Source organism: Schistocerca gregaria, chromosome 3, assembly GCF_023897955.1.
Source record: "Schistocerca gregaria isolate iqSchGreg1 chromosome 3, iqSchGreg1.2, whole genome shotgun sequence".
Classification (NCBI taxonomy): Eukaryota; Metazoa; Arthropoda; class Insecta; order Orthoptera; family Acrididae; genus Schistocerca; species Schistocerca gregaria.
Genome location: NC_064922.1, coordinates 426,015,740 through 426,034,315, shown reverse-complemented (window position 1 = coordinate 426,034,315; position 18,576 = coordinate 426,015,740). Strand labels below are relative to the sequence as shown.

The 18,576-nt window shown below is 42.9% G+C and overlaps 1 protein-coding gene across 3 annotated transcripts in view; it reads right to left on the bottom strand.

The window, feature by feature from the left end:
* LOC126356206 (eukaryotic translation initiation factor 5B) overlaps positions 1–18,576 on the bottom strand; it is a 406,256-nt gene that overhangs the window by 240,972 nt on the left and 146,708 nt on the right. For all 3 annotated transcript variants that reach the window (XM_050007014.1, XM_050007012.1, XM_050007013.1), the window contains exon 12: positions 6,628–6,751. In XM_050007014.1, coding sequence (XP_049862971.1) covers positions 6,628–6,751 — 124 coding nt within the window. The remainder of the gene's footprint in view (positions 1–6,627; positions 6,752–18,576) is intronic.

The window sequence follows — 18,576 nt, the reverse complement described above, 5'->3', positions numbered from 1 at the left end:
GATCTTTTAAAAATGCTTGAGGGGAACAGGGCAAGCAGCCACCGAAACCCCACGTGTAAAGGGTATGGAGGATACCAGTTCTCCAGCAGGTGTCTTAGGCCTTCTCAAAATCGAAAAACACGGCCAGCCTGGGATTTCCACAGAAAACCATTCATGACATGGGTAGACAAAGTAATGAGATGGTCAACTGCTGAATGCCAACCTCTACATCCACACTGTGCATTCGTCAGTAAATTGCAAGACTCAAGCCACCAGTACCAGCTGGGCATGAATCACACGTTCCCTCGCCTTGCAAATGAAGCTGGGAAGAGAGAAGGGGCTGTAGCTAGAAGGAAGGTTTTTGTCCTTACTGGACTTAGGTACGGTTATGATGGTGGCTTCACGCCAGCGCCCGTGAAATGTGCCCTCTGCCCAGATGCAGTTGTACACATTAAGCAGAAAGTGCTTGCCCACAAGAGATAGGTACTGCAACATCTGAATGTGGATAGCGTCTGGCCCTAAGATGGAGGATTAGGTTGAACTGAGAGCATGATCTAGCTCCCTCATAGTACAGGCAGCATTGTAGCACTCACAATTTGGAGAGGAGAGGGGTATCGTCCGAGCCTCCTCCTCTTGTTTCCAATGGAGGAAGACAGGGTGACAGAGGGAAGAGTGAAGGAAGAGCTCAAAACTTTCAAGAAATGGTGGCCCAAGGTATTTGAGATAGCAATAGGTTCCACAACAACTCATCTGCTATTGCCAGGCCGGAAATTGGGGATTGGATCTCGGTCCCAGAGAGCCATCGGAGGTTGACCCATACGATAAAGGAAGGGATGGAACTGTTAAAAGAACTAGTGAATGAAATCCAGCTAGCTCTTTTGCTATCCTGAAGAGCACGATGTCATTTTGCATGCATTTGTTTATAATGAATGCAGTTGGCTGTCATAGGATGACAGCTGAAAATGCAGAGAGCACGTCTCCATGAGCGAATTGCATCACAGCATGCCTCAGTTCACCAAGGGTCTGCGACACGACGAGGTAAAGAGGAAGTGTGAGGAATGGAACATTCTGCAGCAGTAAGGATAATGTTTGAGACATATTCCACCTGGGCATCACAACTGGGGAAATCTTGTTCTTCAAAGGTTGCCAAGGAGAAGTAAAGCTGCCAGTCAGCCTTAGTAAGCTGCTACTTGGGCGTGCACCTGGATGGGGTAGGGGTCAGAAAAACGGATAGCATGTGGTAAATGGGCACTCAAGTAAGTGTCAGAAAGAACAGATCACTCAAGACAATGGGCAAGCTGGGCACAGCAGAAGGATAGGTCCAAATGGGAATAGGTGTGCGAGCAGTCGGAAAGGAAAGTGGGTGCTCCAGTGTTAAGGCAGAAGAAGCTAAGTTGGTTAAGAACGTCAGCCAATAGGGCACCACTCTGACAGGTCCTGGGAGAACCCAAAGGGGATAATGCGCATAGCACTCACCGAGTAACAAATATGGGGGAGGCAGCTGTCCAACAAGCTGAAGGAAGTCTGCCCTGGTGACATCGAATGATGGAAGGACATAAGGAGATAAACAGTACAGAGCAAAAAATTCAGGTGGGGAAGGAAAACTCAAACTGCAACAGCTTTAACATAGGTAGTCAGGGAAATGGGTTGACTATGAATGTCATCCTGTATGAGCAGCAGGACAACCCCTGTGGAATGGAATGCCGACCTCAGGGGAAAGTTCAACACGAATCAGTAAGTCATGTGAAAGCTCAAAGGGGTCATGAGGGCGCAATTTCGTTTCCTGAAGGAAGAGTATAAGGGGATGTTGTGATGCTAAAAGCAGCCAAAAATCCTCTTTGTGGGACCAAAGGCCATGAATGTTTCTCTGGAGGATAGCCATGATGAGAAAGAGGTGTAGGTGTGTCAACTCAGCGGCTGCCGATTGACAGCTGGCGTAAAGTCGCTACTACAGGGCACAGAAGCAGGATTATCCTGCTCCATAGCGTGCACAGAAGCATCGGCTTGCTTGTGTGCTTAGCCTGTGGAGTCCAACACTGAAAAACGGTTGGTGGTACTCACCGTCTATACAGATGCCAGCCGGACTAATGTATCACAGGGAGACACTGGCTAAGAGGACCTTTGAGTCAGCGAAGGAGAACACAGTTTGCCTTTGGTGGATTTCTTCGAGCCTTTCCGGTTAGAGGAAGACTCAGCTGTTGTTTGGCTGGAGGTATGGAAGAAGTCTTCACAGGAGTTCTCCTTCTGTCATTTCCAGATCGCTGGTAGTTTAGCTGGTGGCTTCGCCCCTTGAGGCGAGAGTTTGACAGTTTATTGCACAGCTGGACAGGGGGGATGGTGATGCTACCTTGATGACACTGTGCGATTTCACAACCTCAGAGCTGAATTTGAGGTCACATGTCTGTGTAGTCACGTTCTTCATGGAGCGAGGGGTAACAGGAACAGAACTACAGGTGCCAGGCGGGAGAACACAGGGTTTGGGATTAGTCAGTAGCTTGCGAGCTACTGGGTAATGCACTTTTTCCTTTATCCGGATCTCTTTGACAGCTCGCTCATCAAAATACACAGGAAAATCCTGAGAGGAGGCGGCATGGCCGCCATTGCAGTCGATACAGTGGGGAGAAGGAGATGGACAATCGCCCTTGTGTGCATCCCTACCACAGGTTGGTGTTAACAAGACATTCTAGTGTGGTTGAAATGATGACACTGGTAGCAGTGCATTGGGTTTGGAATATACAGCCAGACCGTGATAATTTAATAGCTTGCTTTGATCTCTGATGGCAGCACCACTCTATCAAAGGTGAGGAAATGAGTGTGGGTGGGCACTAAGGAGGAATCTACCAGTTTCATTACACAATGGACAGATATAACACCCTGTTTAGAGAGGAAAGACTGGATTTCAACCTCAGTTAGACCATCGAGCAGCCTTGTGTGAATTACACCATGGGAAGAATTCAAAGTTCTATGAGCCTCGACACGAACAGGGTGGTCATGGAGAAGCAAGGCAGCAAGCAGTTTTTCTGCTTGAGAATCAGAAGCAGTCTCCAAAAGTAAAGTGCCATTCTGTAAAAGAGAACAGAATTTCACAGGGCTGGCAATTGCATCAACACCTTTCTGAATAATAAAGGGATTGACCATGGTGAAGGACTGACCATCTTCAGTACATGAGACCACGAGGAACCAAGGTGCAGTGGGAATGGTCTTGGAATCATTAGCCTCATAATGTTTATGTTTCATAGTTGTATATTGAGAAGATGAGTGACTCACTGTGAGAAAATCCCCCATGACTTCCAGTGTCTCCAATGACGGGCTCCTTCCAAGTGGGGGGCTCCCTTCACAAGAGGGCGCACCTGCCTTAGGTGATTGTTAACACCTCAGGTCACACCTCCCGAGCACCTGACAGAGGAACCAATCGGCAATTTGGGAAGGTTGCAGCTGAGGCAATCACCCCTCCCTGGGCCTGGCCTGTACGAGGGGATGCGGGCGAACCCTACCTGTCAACCTATGACTCTGAATTACGCGTTACCCAGTTGCCTGTTATGCATCGGATGCATGTGCCAGCCTCCATGAGTGCACAGGGAGGAAGACAAAAAAAAGAGGACCTCAAACGCCAAAGCAGAGGAACAATAGGAGTAGGGAAACAAAGAAAAGAAAAGAGAGCAAAAAACAAAAGACAAGACTTCATACCTCAGCAACAGACAATGCAGAACATTCCCAATGACATCCCAGACATGTTCCCCAAGGGAGGGAAAAAAGAATAGCAAGAGGATAGACATGCAGCACAGAAGGGAAAAAATGCTGCAAAGGCTGGGGCCCCGTGGAAGCCAAGCACGAACCCACCAAAGAGTGATGAGCCCCCTTTGGGGGGGGGGGGGGGGGGGGGGGGTGACAACTGTGATGCCAGAATAAAAGGATAGTCTGAACAAAAAATAGAGAGCTCCATGCTTTCTTTGCAAATGGAAATGTAAAATAATTTTTTGTTTTATAATTTATTAAAGTTGGCTCCACTCCTATATAAGGCATGATATTTGGATGACTCGAAGTATCATTAGCTCGTGTTTTGTGCAGATCATTACTGGCATTTTTGCAGATTGATAATTTGAAAAATCCATTTCTACAGGAAGATGTTTAATTATTGGAATACACATGACTTGATTGATACACCCTGTGGAGTCGTAGCCAGTTCATTAATGGCAGCTCACAATCCTTGGCACAGAGGTAAGACTGCATTAGTGCAGCCAAACCACCTCGTAACAGGCAACATTAATAATCTTTAGCTATGCTGGTACAGCAGACCTGGAAATTTGGTGTTTTAATTCAGTTGAGATTGCATGAAACAGTACTATAAAGGTGTCCAAGACCTGTAAGTAGAGCACTGCAAGGGTATTTAATGTCTTCAGATCTTCGACCCTAAAAAGGTGTAGTGGTGGCAACTTTGTCCACTTCTTGTCAAAAGTGAGTTCCAGAAGCCCTCACAACTTCCTTGAAACTGAGAACTATGTGGCTCACTGGAAGTACCAATTGGCCAATGAGGTTGTAAGAATGATTAGGCAACACACACTCAATTTATAAATGGTAGTTTTTTCTCATTACTCCAACCACATTATCACCACCTGCAACTAACACATGTCTGTTGCAATGCTGAAAGGGAGGCAGACAACAGCAAATTACATTTGTAATATTTAAAACTGATCCTCGAGTCTCTCCCATTCTCTTGCTCATACGTACTTCATAAAGTGTCACCATCTTGATACCTGAAAAATTATATCAAAAGAAAGGACTATAAGAGTACTGGAAGCGTGGGAAGTTGCTTCTCGAAGCCCTTTTTGTGTAACTGTGTGGGGATGTTTTGCTTCCCAAGTGTTATATGCCTTCTAATGATCAAAAAATATACCTGTAAGATATCGGTGTGAATTACTGTTTCCAGCAACAGTAAGTTGTCAATAGCAAGTGATAGCTCCTGAACCAACACTGAAAGTAATTGAGTAGCTTCCTGATTCTAAGAAATCCAGATGTTGACTGCACACTCCACGGCCTTGGCCAGCAGCACAATGAACATTCCTTAGGATCTACGAAGAAACTGTTACAGTCTCATTTCTTAGATGCTGCAACAAACTGCATGGATTTCATTGCATCTAGCAGTATTCTTGTGAGCCTCAAATGTCAAATTCAAAGTCCTATACAGGGGAAGGACAGTTACATCCCTCAGTGTTGTTGGAAAAAAAAAATTCACCTGTCTTCCTCCAGTAGTACTCAACTGGAGTGAAGGATTGGTATCTGTGTTTCTATTGTACAGACTAGAAAAAAAGAAGAGCACACTGTCAAGATGTTTTCAGGAGTTGTCTTATTACAGCCCTGTCTGAGTACATAGTTATTGGTAACCTGGTACCTTCCCTTTCTGGCCTTATCCTGTGTATCACAGGGTTGGCATATTGTTCTGGATGTGGTAATGTTAGTGAGAGAGGGTGGCTGAATGCCATTCGTATCATTTCCCCCCTTAGGACAGAATGTGTGTACCTCATCAAAGTAAGAGAATATCTTTGAAACGAGTAATTGAGGTAGTACATGAGTACCAGCCCAGTATTCATCTAACCAGATGTGGGAAACTGCTTAAAACCCACATCTAGACCTTTGTCTTCAATCCATCAGATGGATTTGATATGGGGAAAATGCACTTTTATGTTTTTAGAAACACCCCTATAGGATTCCAATACTTTCTTGGAGCTAATGCAGCATTTTAACAAGTCTAAAACCACCTGTTCTGACCACCTTTTGCTCCATCTGATTGTTCTTTGTGCTCTTGCGGCCCGAAATTCTACGTCATCCTAGGCAAGTTGTTAGCATTTAAATAGCCACAGACCTGTGTGCCTGCTAATAATTGCCAGGTCCACAGAAGCTCAGGTGAATACATCCACAGCACAACACTGTTCCTACTGCCCTGTGTCCATGGAGTGGTGCATGTTTCAAGCAGCCACTCACCTCGATGACAATGCATTTGGACACTACATCCACCCAGCGTAAAAACAAACATTACTAATCTGACCAGGCAACTTGTTTCCACTGACTGGTGCGATCTCAATGACCCACGTCCACTGTAATTTTAACTGACAATGTTGTCAACATAGGAAAAAGAGAGATTGTATGCAGTGAAACCCCATGTTCAACAATGTCCACCAGTAATGTACACTCTCAGATGTGTCATAGATCGCCACCTTTCCTGCTTTATAGAGCAGGCCACTCTCCAACCACAATGTTCCTTGACAAAATATTGACATCCAACAACTTTTTGATTACTCTTGGTTTCACTGACATTCAAACCTTTCCACATACGCCCCACAGCAGCACATGAACAGCTACAGCCACCTCCATCACTTCTGAGAAGCTTGTTCTCAGGTGCATGTGTCTTAACAATTTGCATTTTGTCAAATTTGCTTATGTCTGTGGATTTCCCCAGTTGTGGCCTGCATCATTACTAGCATGATTCCGCTGCATAACTATATATTTTCCTTCCTGTGTCATGTGACCACAACACCAGGCAGCATTCTATCTCACTGTGCGAAATTGTGTTCTCATTCACTGGTGTAGATACTGCCAGAAAATCTAAATTGATGCCACCCTTCTGCAGAATAGTATGAAGCACCAACAAACCTGTTCGGCAAACTGGACAATGACTTCTTTAGTCCTCTGCTCAAATTCCAGTTGCGTATTTGCAGCTTGGCCCTTGATGATGTCCCGCACATCCTTTCTGTTCATTGTCTGCCAGTCATACAACCTGAAAGGAACCACAATAAAATTAAAATAGTGTGATACAATATGGGAATTGGAGGGCTATATACAAGAAAGTGTACAGTTGGTGTCAGTTACATTTAATGAAACACATTACATGCAGTTCCAACTAAAACAGGGATGAGAACTGCCAGCAAAGAACATTTTTTTCTTAAAACTCCTGATTCAAAGCACTCGGAAAATTAAACGTCACATTCACATATCATAAACACATAAATCTGAATGAAAATAGCAACACTAAGAAGGAAACAGATGAAATTAACTAGAATCTAGTATTGTATGAATCCCCTACATGATGCCATCAGGGATTAAAATTTGGAGCGCACAAAAACACAGAGAGCCTGGGTATATTCCTTTGAACATCGCTCCTCATGGCTTGTATGCTAGTCTGCTAGTCCACTAGACAACAATTATAACTGATGGATGCCAAACCACATTACAGAGATGTAGCATGGGTAACTTTTCAGATGGACTTGGATACCAGAAAAGCAGGATCAAACAATTCCTGTATATCCCATCCTACATATGGTAGCACACGATACTTCTGAAATATCTCTTATGGAGCTGCATGAGGAAAGAACATCACCTCAGACTAAAGCCTCCCTGATATAAGGTTTCTGTTGATATGACAAAACAGACGAGGCAAAACTGCACATTGCATCCAACACACCTGAAACAATCATGCCTGGTGTTCGTTATGCTGTTCATCAATGAAGGTCGTCAACTTCAGTCATCACAGAAATAGTTTTTAAATAACAGCTATCACTGTATGACAGGCTGATGATGTTCTTGTCTCAAAATGCTACATTTTGCCACTCAGAGAAGCAGTGCCACAGCAACAAATATAGATGTCTACTTTCTACCCCATGGTTCAATCCATGTATCACTGTTTTAACAACACACACTGTATGAAAGTCATGGTACGACAAACCCATTTCTCTGAGACTAAATCTTCTAGCCTATTCACTCTCATTCACAGGCCATTATGATGTGTTCTGAAATCACTAAAGCATACTGATACTTGCTTACACATTACCAGAAAATTTACCAATGGCCAAGTGTATCCAAACAATGACTATTCCAAGCATACAAAGGAGTATGTCAGGCCTTTACATTTATCATATAACTTTTTGCTACAACATTGTTCCACAAATTCTCATAGTATGAAATCATTTGGACTATTCTTTTTGTGTGTTGTAATTTTGAAAAACACCAGAAGGTATTCTGTATACCAGTCCTGCTTCAAAACAGTTTCAGAGGTGATCAGCTTACTACTTTTCAAATTACAAAACCCTGTAAAAATGATTTCACCAGTGCCTATCATACATGTGGTTCAGCCTTTGCTATTTGAAATTCTTTATAGAAATGTTAGAAAACGAAATGGTCAAAATGTGCAGAAGAATAGGAGGTGGTTTATTCCACCAGACTAGAGTACAGAAGGGAGTGAACAAAATCTTAATTCTTTTTTCCCCTATTCAAAGCATTAATTATAGCAGAGGGGAGAGAGAGAGAGAGAGAGAGAGAGAGAGATCCAAAATTGTTTTATTTATAAAATCATTTAGGTTTCTTAATTTCTTAAAAGAATCGGGAGGAGGAGGGGGGGAGGGGGGGAGGGGGGCAGGAGGAGGAGGAGGAGGAGGAGGAGAAAACAGTTACAGTTTTCAGATCACATTGTTGACCATGAAATGTAAATCAACGACTGGATGGGCAAGGCAACTAATTAATTTGTGACCTGGTATATTGTGAAATTCACAACAGAAGAACAAGAATACTTACTTATCAAGAGGACCTTTTATAATATCGAGAAACATCAGTAACTGATCACCTGCCAGCCCCCTTAAGGGGAGTACATATGCCGCATATCTACACTGTTAAAACTGCAATATTAATGACCCATTATTCCAGAAACTGACAGATAGAGACCTGAAATTTTTTGGAAGTATTGGATAACATACTTGCATGTCCAAAGGAACTTTCAATCATACTTATGAACAACACAGGCACTGCAATATCATATTTATCTGGCAGACACTGGGCAAGCAACTTTGAAGTAAAGTGTCTCCCCTGTATGGAAGTATATGTAATGAATGTACGAGTGCAGGTTGACGATATATGGAAGTTGGGGTCTGGACGCGAGTCATGCTCAGACAGCCTAACGACAAGGCGACCACATTCATAGGTAGAGGGAAATGCAGTTTCGAGCTCCTGCCCATCACAAATTTTCATTGTCATCATTCCATTATAAAGCTGATGGATGTCATTATTTGCAAATGTGAATGTGTCACGTATAAGTTTTCATTTCTACAAGCATATTTTCTTGATATGCAGGTCCAAATGACATTACTGAAAGATTCATTCAAGTTTTGGGTTCAACCACGGAGACACTCTGAAAGAAGATCATGATGAGCTAAATCTCTATACACTGGTTTAATAGCTCCCATCACTGCAGATGGTATGCTGTTTTTGTGCCTAAATCGTTCCTTTGTACCTTTGCCTGAGCTTAACAGTACTTGTGCCGTCAATCGGCACCCAGTGGACAAAGATCATGTTAGGTGGTACGATCAGTCCATGACCTGTGGAAGAATGTAGGTCATATGTTGTATCTTATTGCTGTTGCATAATAATGTTGGAGTTAATGTTTTTAGCTGCATATATTCCATTAGGATTTAGAGTTTATCTATTACCTTTACAACGCAACACTTAGAAAGCACTAAATGTATATGGAATACTGACACTTCTTTTTACACAGTGCATCCAACCACATAACATGAACATAAAATGATGGAATGAATAGCTGAAAACCATAGCCTTCTAGATTGACTACTTCCAAAGATAGAGATAATTATCTAAATCAATGCAGAACAACAGGATTTTATTACATTTTTACTAATACAGCTACATCTACCTGTGCGGGGCGTAGCAGAGGGTACCCTATACAATTTCCAACCACTTCACTTCCTGTTCCACTCGCAAATAGAGCAAGGGAAAAATGACTACCCATCTGCCTCCGTGTAAGCCCTAATTTTTCGTATCTTATCTTTGTGGCCCCTATGCGTAATGTTGTTGGTTAACAGCAGAACTGTGGGGCAGTCAGTTTCCAAAGCCAGTTCTCTAAATTTTCTCAATGGTATATCTCAAAAAGAATGTCTCCTTCTCTTCAGAGATTTCCATCCGAGACCCCAAAGCATCTCCGTAACGCTTACGTGTTGTTCAAATCTACCAGTAATAAATCTAGCAGCCCGCCTTGGAATTGCTTCAATGTCTTTCTTCAATCTGGCCTGCTATGTATCCCAAAAACTTGAGCAGCACTCAAGAATAGGTGCGCCAGCATCCTATATGCAGTCTCCATTAAAGGTGAATCCTCTTTTCTAAAATTCTCTCAATAAATTGAAATCTATCACTCGCCTGCCCTACCACAGTTCTCACACGCTCATTCCATTTCGTATCGCTTTCAGTGTTATGTCCAGATATTTAAATGACTTGGCTGTGTCAAGTAGGACACTAGCACTACTGTATCCAGAAATAAAAGGCTCGTTCTTCTTACTCATCCTCGTTAACTTACATTTTTTCACGTTTAGAGCTAGCTACCATTCATTACACCAACTAGAAATTTTGTCCAAGACGTCTTTTATCTTTCTACAGAACACTCAACTTCAATATCTTACAGTACACCACATCAGAGAACAGCAGTGGTCCTATCACACTTCCCTGGGGCACTCCTGACAATGTTCTTGAGTCTGATGAACACCCACCATCAAGGGCAATGTACTGGGTTGTATTACCTAAAATGTCTCAGAGCCACTCACATATCTGTGAACTTATTCCGTATGCTCGTACCTTCATTAACAGCCTGCAATAGGGCGCCGTGACAAATGCCTTGAAGAAATCTAGAAATATGACATCTGCCTGTTGTACTTCATCCATAGTTCGCAGTATATGATGTGAGAAAATGGCAAGCTGAGGTTCGCATGAGCGGTGCTTTCCAAAACCTTGCTGATTTGTCAGCATAAGTCTGAAGAAAGTTTATTATATTTGAACTGAGTATGTATTCAACAACTCTGCAGCAAATGGTTGGTTGGTTGGTTGTTTGGGAGAAGAGACCAAACAGCGAGGTTATCGGTCTCATAGGGTTAGGGAAAGATGGGGAAGGAAGTCGGCCGTGCCCTTTCGAAGGAACCATCCCGGTATTTGCCTGGAGCGATTTAGGGAAATCACGGAAAACCTAAATCGGGATGGCCGGACGCGGGACTGAACCATCGTCCTTCCGAATGCGAGTCCAGTGTGCTAACCACTGCGCTGCAGCAAATGGAAGTTAAGGATATTGATCTGTAAGTGTGGGGATCTGCTGTTCTACTCTTCTTATACAGGGTGTAAATTTTAACTTGATAAACCAGAATAACTCGAAAAATAAGCTTCACATGAAAAAAATGTGTAGAATCCAAAGTTGATTATTTTCGAGGGGGGCATCTGCTGGTGCTAAAATAAGCCCACCACCCCAGACCCTGGGGGTGAGGCGGGAGGCAACTTTAAAATTTCAAATGGGAACCCCCATTTTTTATTGCAGAATCAGATTCTACATAAAAAAGACTATGTACATTCTGTCTTAAACATTTGTTTTGATTCTTGGTAGTTGGTGCTGTAATTCAAGAAAATCCACGTTCTTATTTTTGGGTAGAAAATGGTTATGGATAAATAAAATTAATAATTATATTAAAATAATTAAATTAAAATAAATAATTAAAAGTTGTGTGGCCTCATGACCACGAAACAAACAAACTTATCCGAATCTGCAGAAAAAAATTAATATTTGGGTCAGCATTTGTAAAACTCTAATTTCTCTCTCTCAAACCACACCCTATGGGGAGAGAGGGAGAGTTTTAGTTTTAGCGAATCAAAATTTACGAAGTAAATAAGTATTTTTTATTTATCTGTAACCATTTTCCATGAAAAAATGAGAACATGGATTTTCTTGAATTACAGCACCAACTACCAAGAATTAAAACAAATGTTTAAGACAAAATGAACATAGTTTTTTATGTAGAATTTGATTCTGCAATAAAAATGGGGGTTCCCATTTGAAATTTTAAAGTTGCCCCCCTCGAAAATTATCAACTTTGGATTCAACACATTTTTTCGTGTGAAGCTTATTTTTCGAGTTATTCTGGTTTGTCAACATAAATTTTACACACAGTATACTGGAGTCACTTGCACTTTTTTCTAGTTACTTGAGACTTTGTTCTGCGTGAGGGATTCATGATAAACAATGGCTAAGTAAAGGTCTAATGCTGTAGAGTATTAAGTAAAATCAAATTGGGTACGACACCCATATGGGAATCTGTCCAATCGTAAATGATGGTGAATAATTTCTTGAAGATGAATTAATTCTGAAGTGATAAATTTTACACTTTCAATTGAAATTATCTGACAAATTATACATCAAACTGTTCAGGACAGATCAAATATTATTAAGATTTGACAACTGGAAAACGTCACTTTCAAACCAGTTGTACCATACTTAGCCCCCTTAAATAACATAAAATGACCGAGCATTAAAAATACTGGAAAACAATTTCAGTGAGCCAGTAAGTGTGATTCCTTTGCATGTAAATGAAAATTTAATGATCATCTAGAAGGAAGTATGGAAGGCATTGGTGAAGAATGGCAATTTAAGGAAGAGTTTCCCATTTCTGCCCCTAGCATACACGTTTTGAACTGAACAACGACTGATGCGTTCTCTGGAGCAATGATTTACCTCAAATATGTCGACATCGAGGTACAGAGCCTCAAACTTTTCAAATAGTATTTTTATTGTGCCGGCAGTCGCAAAGATGTGGGCGGCGGAATCTGTCGTAGTGTCGGTGTGCTTGATACGTCCGCCCTGGTCGCCAGTTCATACTTCTTGCTGAGAGTCTTCTAAATTACATTCAATGCCAGGTCCCTAGCCTTGCTGAGATTGTAGCCACAATCTCAGTTGGTAAGATCTTCCCTGGTGCGAATTTTGATAGCCTCCCTTATAACACTGTCCCAATATTTAGAGGTCTGAATTTGCACTGAATGTAATGAAGACGACTCATCGGCACTACGACAGATTCCGACGCCCACGTCTTTGCAACCGCAGGCACGCAGGCGCCGACAGTAAAGAAAGTGGCCCGGGGGGAGGGGGGGGGGCGGGGGGTTTAAATCGGCTTTCCGCCTTTAGGAGCTCAGTTTGTCAGCGCACCATACGATGGCGACATGTCTGATCGCTGAAATATTGTACCAGTTGGACACTAAGAACCGGCAGTATACCCGTGAACTGTTCGAGCAACAAATACGCCAGGGGGAAAAAAACAGTATTTTTATTCATTTCAGACTCCCCTACATGGACTACCTTTCAGTCAAACGTAAATGAAATATTGTGGTTTCAGAATATGTTAAGTGATGGAATGATTTGGATTTCAGTTACATAGTTGTTCCAAGAGATTGGGAAGGATAAATTGCTTTTCGTCACACAATACAAGGAGGCATTGAGCTGCAGATTTGGGGGGGAGGGGGGGGGGGGCAAAAAGGAAGAAAAGGAAAATGAAATGATCATATGGCTTCACTGGGTGAGAGACCCCATTTGTTGTTGTTGTTTGATAGCCTGATACAAGTCTTTTTATTTAACACCACTCCATTGACTAGTGTACTGATGAAAATGAGACCCAACTATGAGAATGCTAAAAATATTGAGCTACTGGGCAAAGTCCTTCACCCTTATCTCTGCTTGCTCAGGTTTTCAGCATGCCCATCTGTGACTCAATGCTTCCTCTACTTGGTGAGTAGCAATTTATCCTTCCCAATTATATTCCATCCGGGATCTTCCACTGTTTGACACACATAACTGAATTATCACTGAAGTAATATCAATATATTTGTGTAAATAGTGTTTTCAGCTTCAACGTAACATCTACCGAACATCGGTGTCAAACAACAGATACCTGCTAAAATCAAATGGCAACATAAGCAGAGAGATAAGATGAAAGTAAAGATGGTAAATGTCAAAAGAGGTGATAGTTGAAATTTCCATATAACAAATACAAGAGTAGGAAGTTCCTGCAATTCATGTGTGACAGTGGTAGAATTAAGATAGACAGGAATTTTTAATTCTTCATTTGGCACCACTAGCAGAGAAGATAATGAAAATTGTTGCTCAACTGATGGCATTTACTGAGCACAGACTCTGGCCAAGGTGAGTTTGCTTCTCAGTTATATTTTGAAATGTCAGCTACCAAAGAGCATCGAAACATTTCATAATGATTATGGATACTAGAAATCACCACCTGAGTCTTTGTAGATGTTAAAAGAAGATTAGAGACACAAGGCAAAGATACAGGGGATCCAGCAAAGGAGTGCCTGATTTCAAAATTAAGCATCTCGAAAACTAATATCAACAGACAAGGGCAAGAAACAGTATGTTTATTCTGAGAGCTGTAAGAATTTTGTACAGCAGTTATACAGAAGTTTTGAAATAGTTCAATGGCACTGTAACTGCAGTAAGTAGTGTCTATAAATCATGTGCTGCAGTTAAGAGTGATCAGTTCCACCACTGAAACACGAAAGGAGATTAGCGTGCCAAAGGAAGAGGTTGTAACGGTGCATTCCACTGAACAGCGCGTTTTTCTGGTACTGGAATACCACACGTTAGAGCACAGTCCTTCAGTAACAAGGTGCAAATGGACCCGGAGCAAAAACCATTTCCGAGATCATCTTCAAATTCTAATGGACAGGCAGTGCAGCTGATAACTAGCAGGGAGTGATGGCTCCAGCCAAACAGTAGTTATTGTTAAAAATTTCAGCACAGTTGTAATTATAAAGAAATATGATGATGATGATGATTATTATTATTTTGGAAGGCAGTGCTCAACATCATGGTCATCACTGCTCTGATGAAAAGTCAGCATGCCATTCTCATTGGAAGAGGAGGGCTTGAGTGAGGGGGTGACATGAAGGCTGCATCCACATGCATTAAAGTCCAGCAGCTCACAAATTTCAGAACCCATGTAACAATTGTGTCAGTGTTAGTGAAGATGGTGGGCAGATCTCCAGCCAAACCAAGGGCTGACCTGATGCCAGTATATACGAATCAATTAGCCAAAATAATCCAAATCTAAACAATTGACAGGAATGGGGGAAAGAAATACAGTAGAGGAAGAATGGGTAGCTTTTAGGGATGAAGTAGTGAAGGCAGCAGAGGGTCAATTAGGTAAAAAGACAAGGGCTAGTAGAACTCCTTGTGTAACAGAAGAAATATTGAATTTAATTGATGAAAGGAGAAAATATAAAAATGCAGTAAATGAAGCAGACAAAAAGGAATACGAATGTCTCAAAAATGAGATTGACAGGAAGTGCAAAATGTCTAAGCAGGGATGGCTAGAAGACAAATGTAAAGATGTAGAGGCATATCTCACTAGGGGTAACGTAAATTAAAGAAACCTTTGGAGAAAAGAGAATCACTTGTATGAATATCAAGAGCTCAGATGGAAACCCAGTTCTAAGTAAAGAAGGGAAAGCAGAAAGGTGGAAGGAGTATATATAGGGTCTATACAAGGGTGATGTACTTGAGGACAATATTTTGGAAATAGAAGAGGATGTAGATGAAGATGTAATGGGCAATATGATACTGCGTGAAGACTTTGACAGAGCACTGAAAGATCTGAGTCGAAACAAGGCCCCAGTAGTAGACAACATTCCATTAGAACTACTGATGGCCTTGGGAGAGCCCGTCCTGACGAAACGCTACCATCTGGTGAGCAAGATGTATGAAACAGGCGAAATACCCTCAGACTTCAAGAAGAATATAATAATTCCAATCCCAAAGAAATCAGGTGTTGACAGGTGTGTAAATTACTGAACGATCAGTTTAATAGGCCACAGCTGCAAAATATTAACGCTAATTGTTTAGAAGCTAGATTAAGGAAAGGCAAACCTACGTTTCTAGCATTTGTAGACTTAGAGAAAGCCTTTGACAATGTTGACTGGAATACTCTCTTTCAAATTCTGAAGGAGGCAGGGGTAAAATACAGGGAGCGAAAGGCTATTTACAATTTGTACAGAAACCAGATGGCAGTTATAAGAGTCGAGGGACATGAAAGAGAAGCAGTGGTTGGGAAGGGAGTGTGACAGGGTTGTAGCCTATCCCCGATGTTATTCAATCTTTAGTATTGAGCATGCAGTGAAGGAAACAAAAGAAAAATTTGGAGTAGGTATTAAAATCCATGAAGAAGTAATAAAAACTTTGCTGTCTCTGACAGAATTACAATGTCATCGGCAAACCTCAAACGACTTTGAAGAGCATTTGAACGGAATGGATAGTGTCTTTAAAGGAGGATATAAGATGAACATCAACAAAAGCAAAACGAGGATAATGGAATGTAGTCAAATTATATCAGGTTATGCTGAGGGAATTAGATTAGGGAATCAGACACTAAAAGTAGTAAAGGAGTTTTGCTATTTGGGGAGCAAAATAACAGATGATGGTCAAAGTAGAGAGGATATAAAATGTAGACTGGCAATGGCAAGGAAAGCATTTCTGAAGAAGAGTAATTTGTTTACATCGAATATACACTCCTGGAAATGGAAAAAAGAACACATTGACACCGGTGTGTCAGACCCACCATACTTCCTCCGGACACTGCGAGAGGGCTGTACAAGCAACGATCACACGCACGGCACAGCGGACACACCAGGAACCGCGGTGTTGGCCGTCGAATGGCGCTAGCTGCGCAGCATTTGTGCACCGCCGCCGTCAGCGTCAGCCAGTTTGCCGTGGCATACGGAGCTCCATCGCAGTCTTTAACACTGGTAGCATGCCGCAACAGCGTGGACGTGAACCGTATGTGCAGTTGACGGACTTTGAGCGAGGGCGTATAGTAGGCATGCGGGAGGCCAGGTGGACGTACCGCCGAATTGCTCAACAGGTGGGGCGTGAGGTCTCCACAGTACATCGATGTTGTCGCCAGTGGTCGGCGGAAGGTGCACGTGCCCGTCGACCTGGGACCGGACCGCAGCAACGCACGGATGCACGCCAAGACCGTAGGATCCTACGCAGTGCCGTAGGGGACCGCACCGCCACTTCCCAGCAAATTAGGGACACTGTTGCTCCTGGGGTATCGGCGAGGACCATTCGCAACCGTCTCCATGAAGCTGGGCTACGGTCCCGCACACCGTTAGGCCGTCTTCCGCTCACGCCCCAACATCGTGCAGCCCGCCTCCAGTGGTGTCGCGACAGGCGTGAATGGAGGGACGAATGGAGACGTGTCGTCTTCAGCGATGAGAGTCGCTTCTGCCTAGGTGCCAATGATGGTCGTATGCGTGTTTGGCGCCGTGCAGGTGAGCGCCACAATCAGGGCTGCATACGACCGAGGCACACCGGGCCAACACCCGGAATCATGGTGTGGGGAGCGATCTCCTACACTGGCCGTACACCTCTGGTGATCGTCGAGGGGACACTGAATAGTGCACGGTACATCCAAACCGTCATCGAATCCATTCCTAGACCGGCAAGGGAACTTGCTGTTCCAACAGGACAATGCACGTCTGCATGTATCCCGTGCCACCCAACGTGCTCTAGAAGGTGTAAGTCAACTACCCTGGCCAGCAAGATCTCCGGATCTGTCCCCCATTGAGCATGTTTGGGACTGGATGAAGTGTCGTTTCACGCTGTCTGCACGTCCAGCACGAACGCTGGTCCAACTGAGGCCCCAGGTGGATATGGCATGACAAGCCGTTCTACAGGACTACATCCAGCATCTCTATGATCGTCTCCATGGGAGAATAGCAGCCTGCATTGCTGCGAAAGGTGGATATACACTGTACTAGTGCCGACATTGTGCATGCTCTGTTGCCTGTGTCTATGTGCCTGTGGTTCTGTCAGTGTGATCATGTGATGTATCTGACCCCAGGAATGTGTCAATAAAGTTTCCCCTTCCTGGGACAATGAATTCACGGTGTTCTTATTTCAATTTCCAGGAGTGTAGATTTAAGTGTGAGGAAGTCATTTCTGAAAGTATTGGTATGGAGCGTGTCCGCGTATGGAAGTGAAACATGGACGATAAAAAATAATTTGGACAAGAAGAGAATAGAAGCTTTCGAAATGTGGTGCTACAGAAGAATGCTGAAGATTAGGTGGGTAGATCACGTAACTAATGAGGAGGTATTGAATAGGCTTGGGGAGAAAAAAAGTTTGTGGCACAACTTGACTAGAAGAAGGGATCGGTTTGTAGGACATGTTCTGAGGCATCAAGGGATCAACAATTTAGTATTGGAGGGCAGCGTGGAGGGTAAAAATCGTAGAGGGAGACCAAGAGATGAATACACTAAGCAGATTCAAAAGGATGTAGGCTGCAGTATGTACTGAGAGATGAAGAAGCTTGCACAGGATAGAGTAGCATGGAGAGCTGCATCAAACCAGTCTCAGGACTGAAGACCACAACAACAACAACAACAACAACAACAACAACATCCCAAACCGAAAGTGGCATACCACGAAGTTCACTGAGTAGTGGATCCTCCTGTCAGAGGAGCAAACTGTGTGTTCAACAATTATGTCCTAAGCACATTCTGGTGTGCAGCAATTCTTTCCTTTGGTGCGATTGGCACAATGTCTGCCACGCCTGTGGGAACAATTAGATTGACTGCAGTTTGTTTCCGCAACTTCCAACCATTCAGTTTCCCACTGATGCACGATGTATTCATTGGATAATGACATGATAGTATGCAAAGAGACAGCACACTGATGTACAATACCATGCCAGCATGCTTTTTTTGGGTGCTTTGTAGGCCATATCATTT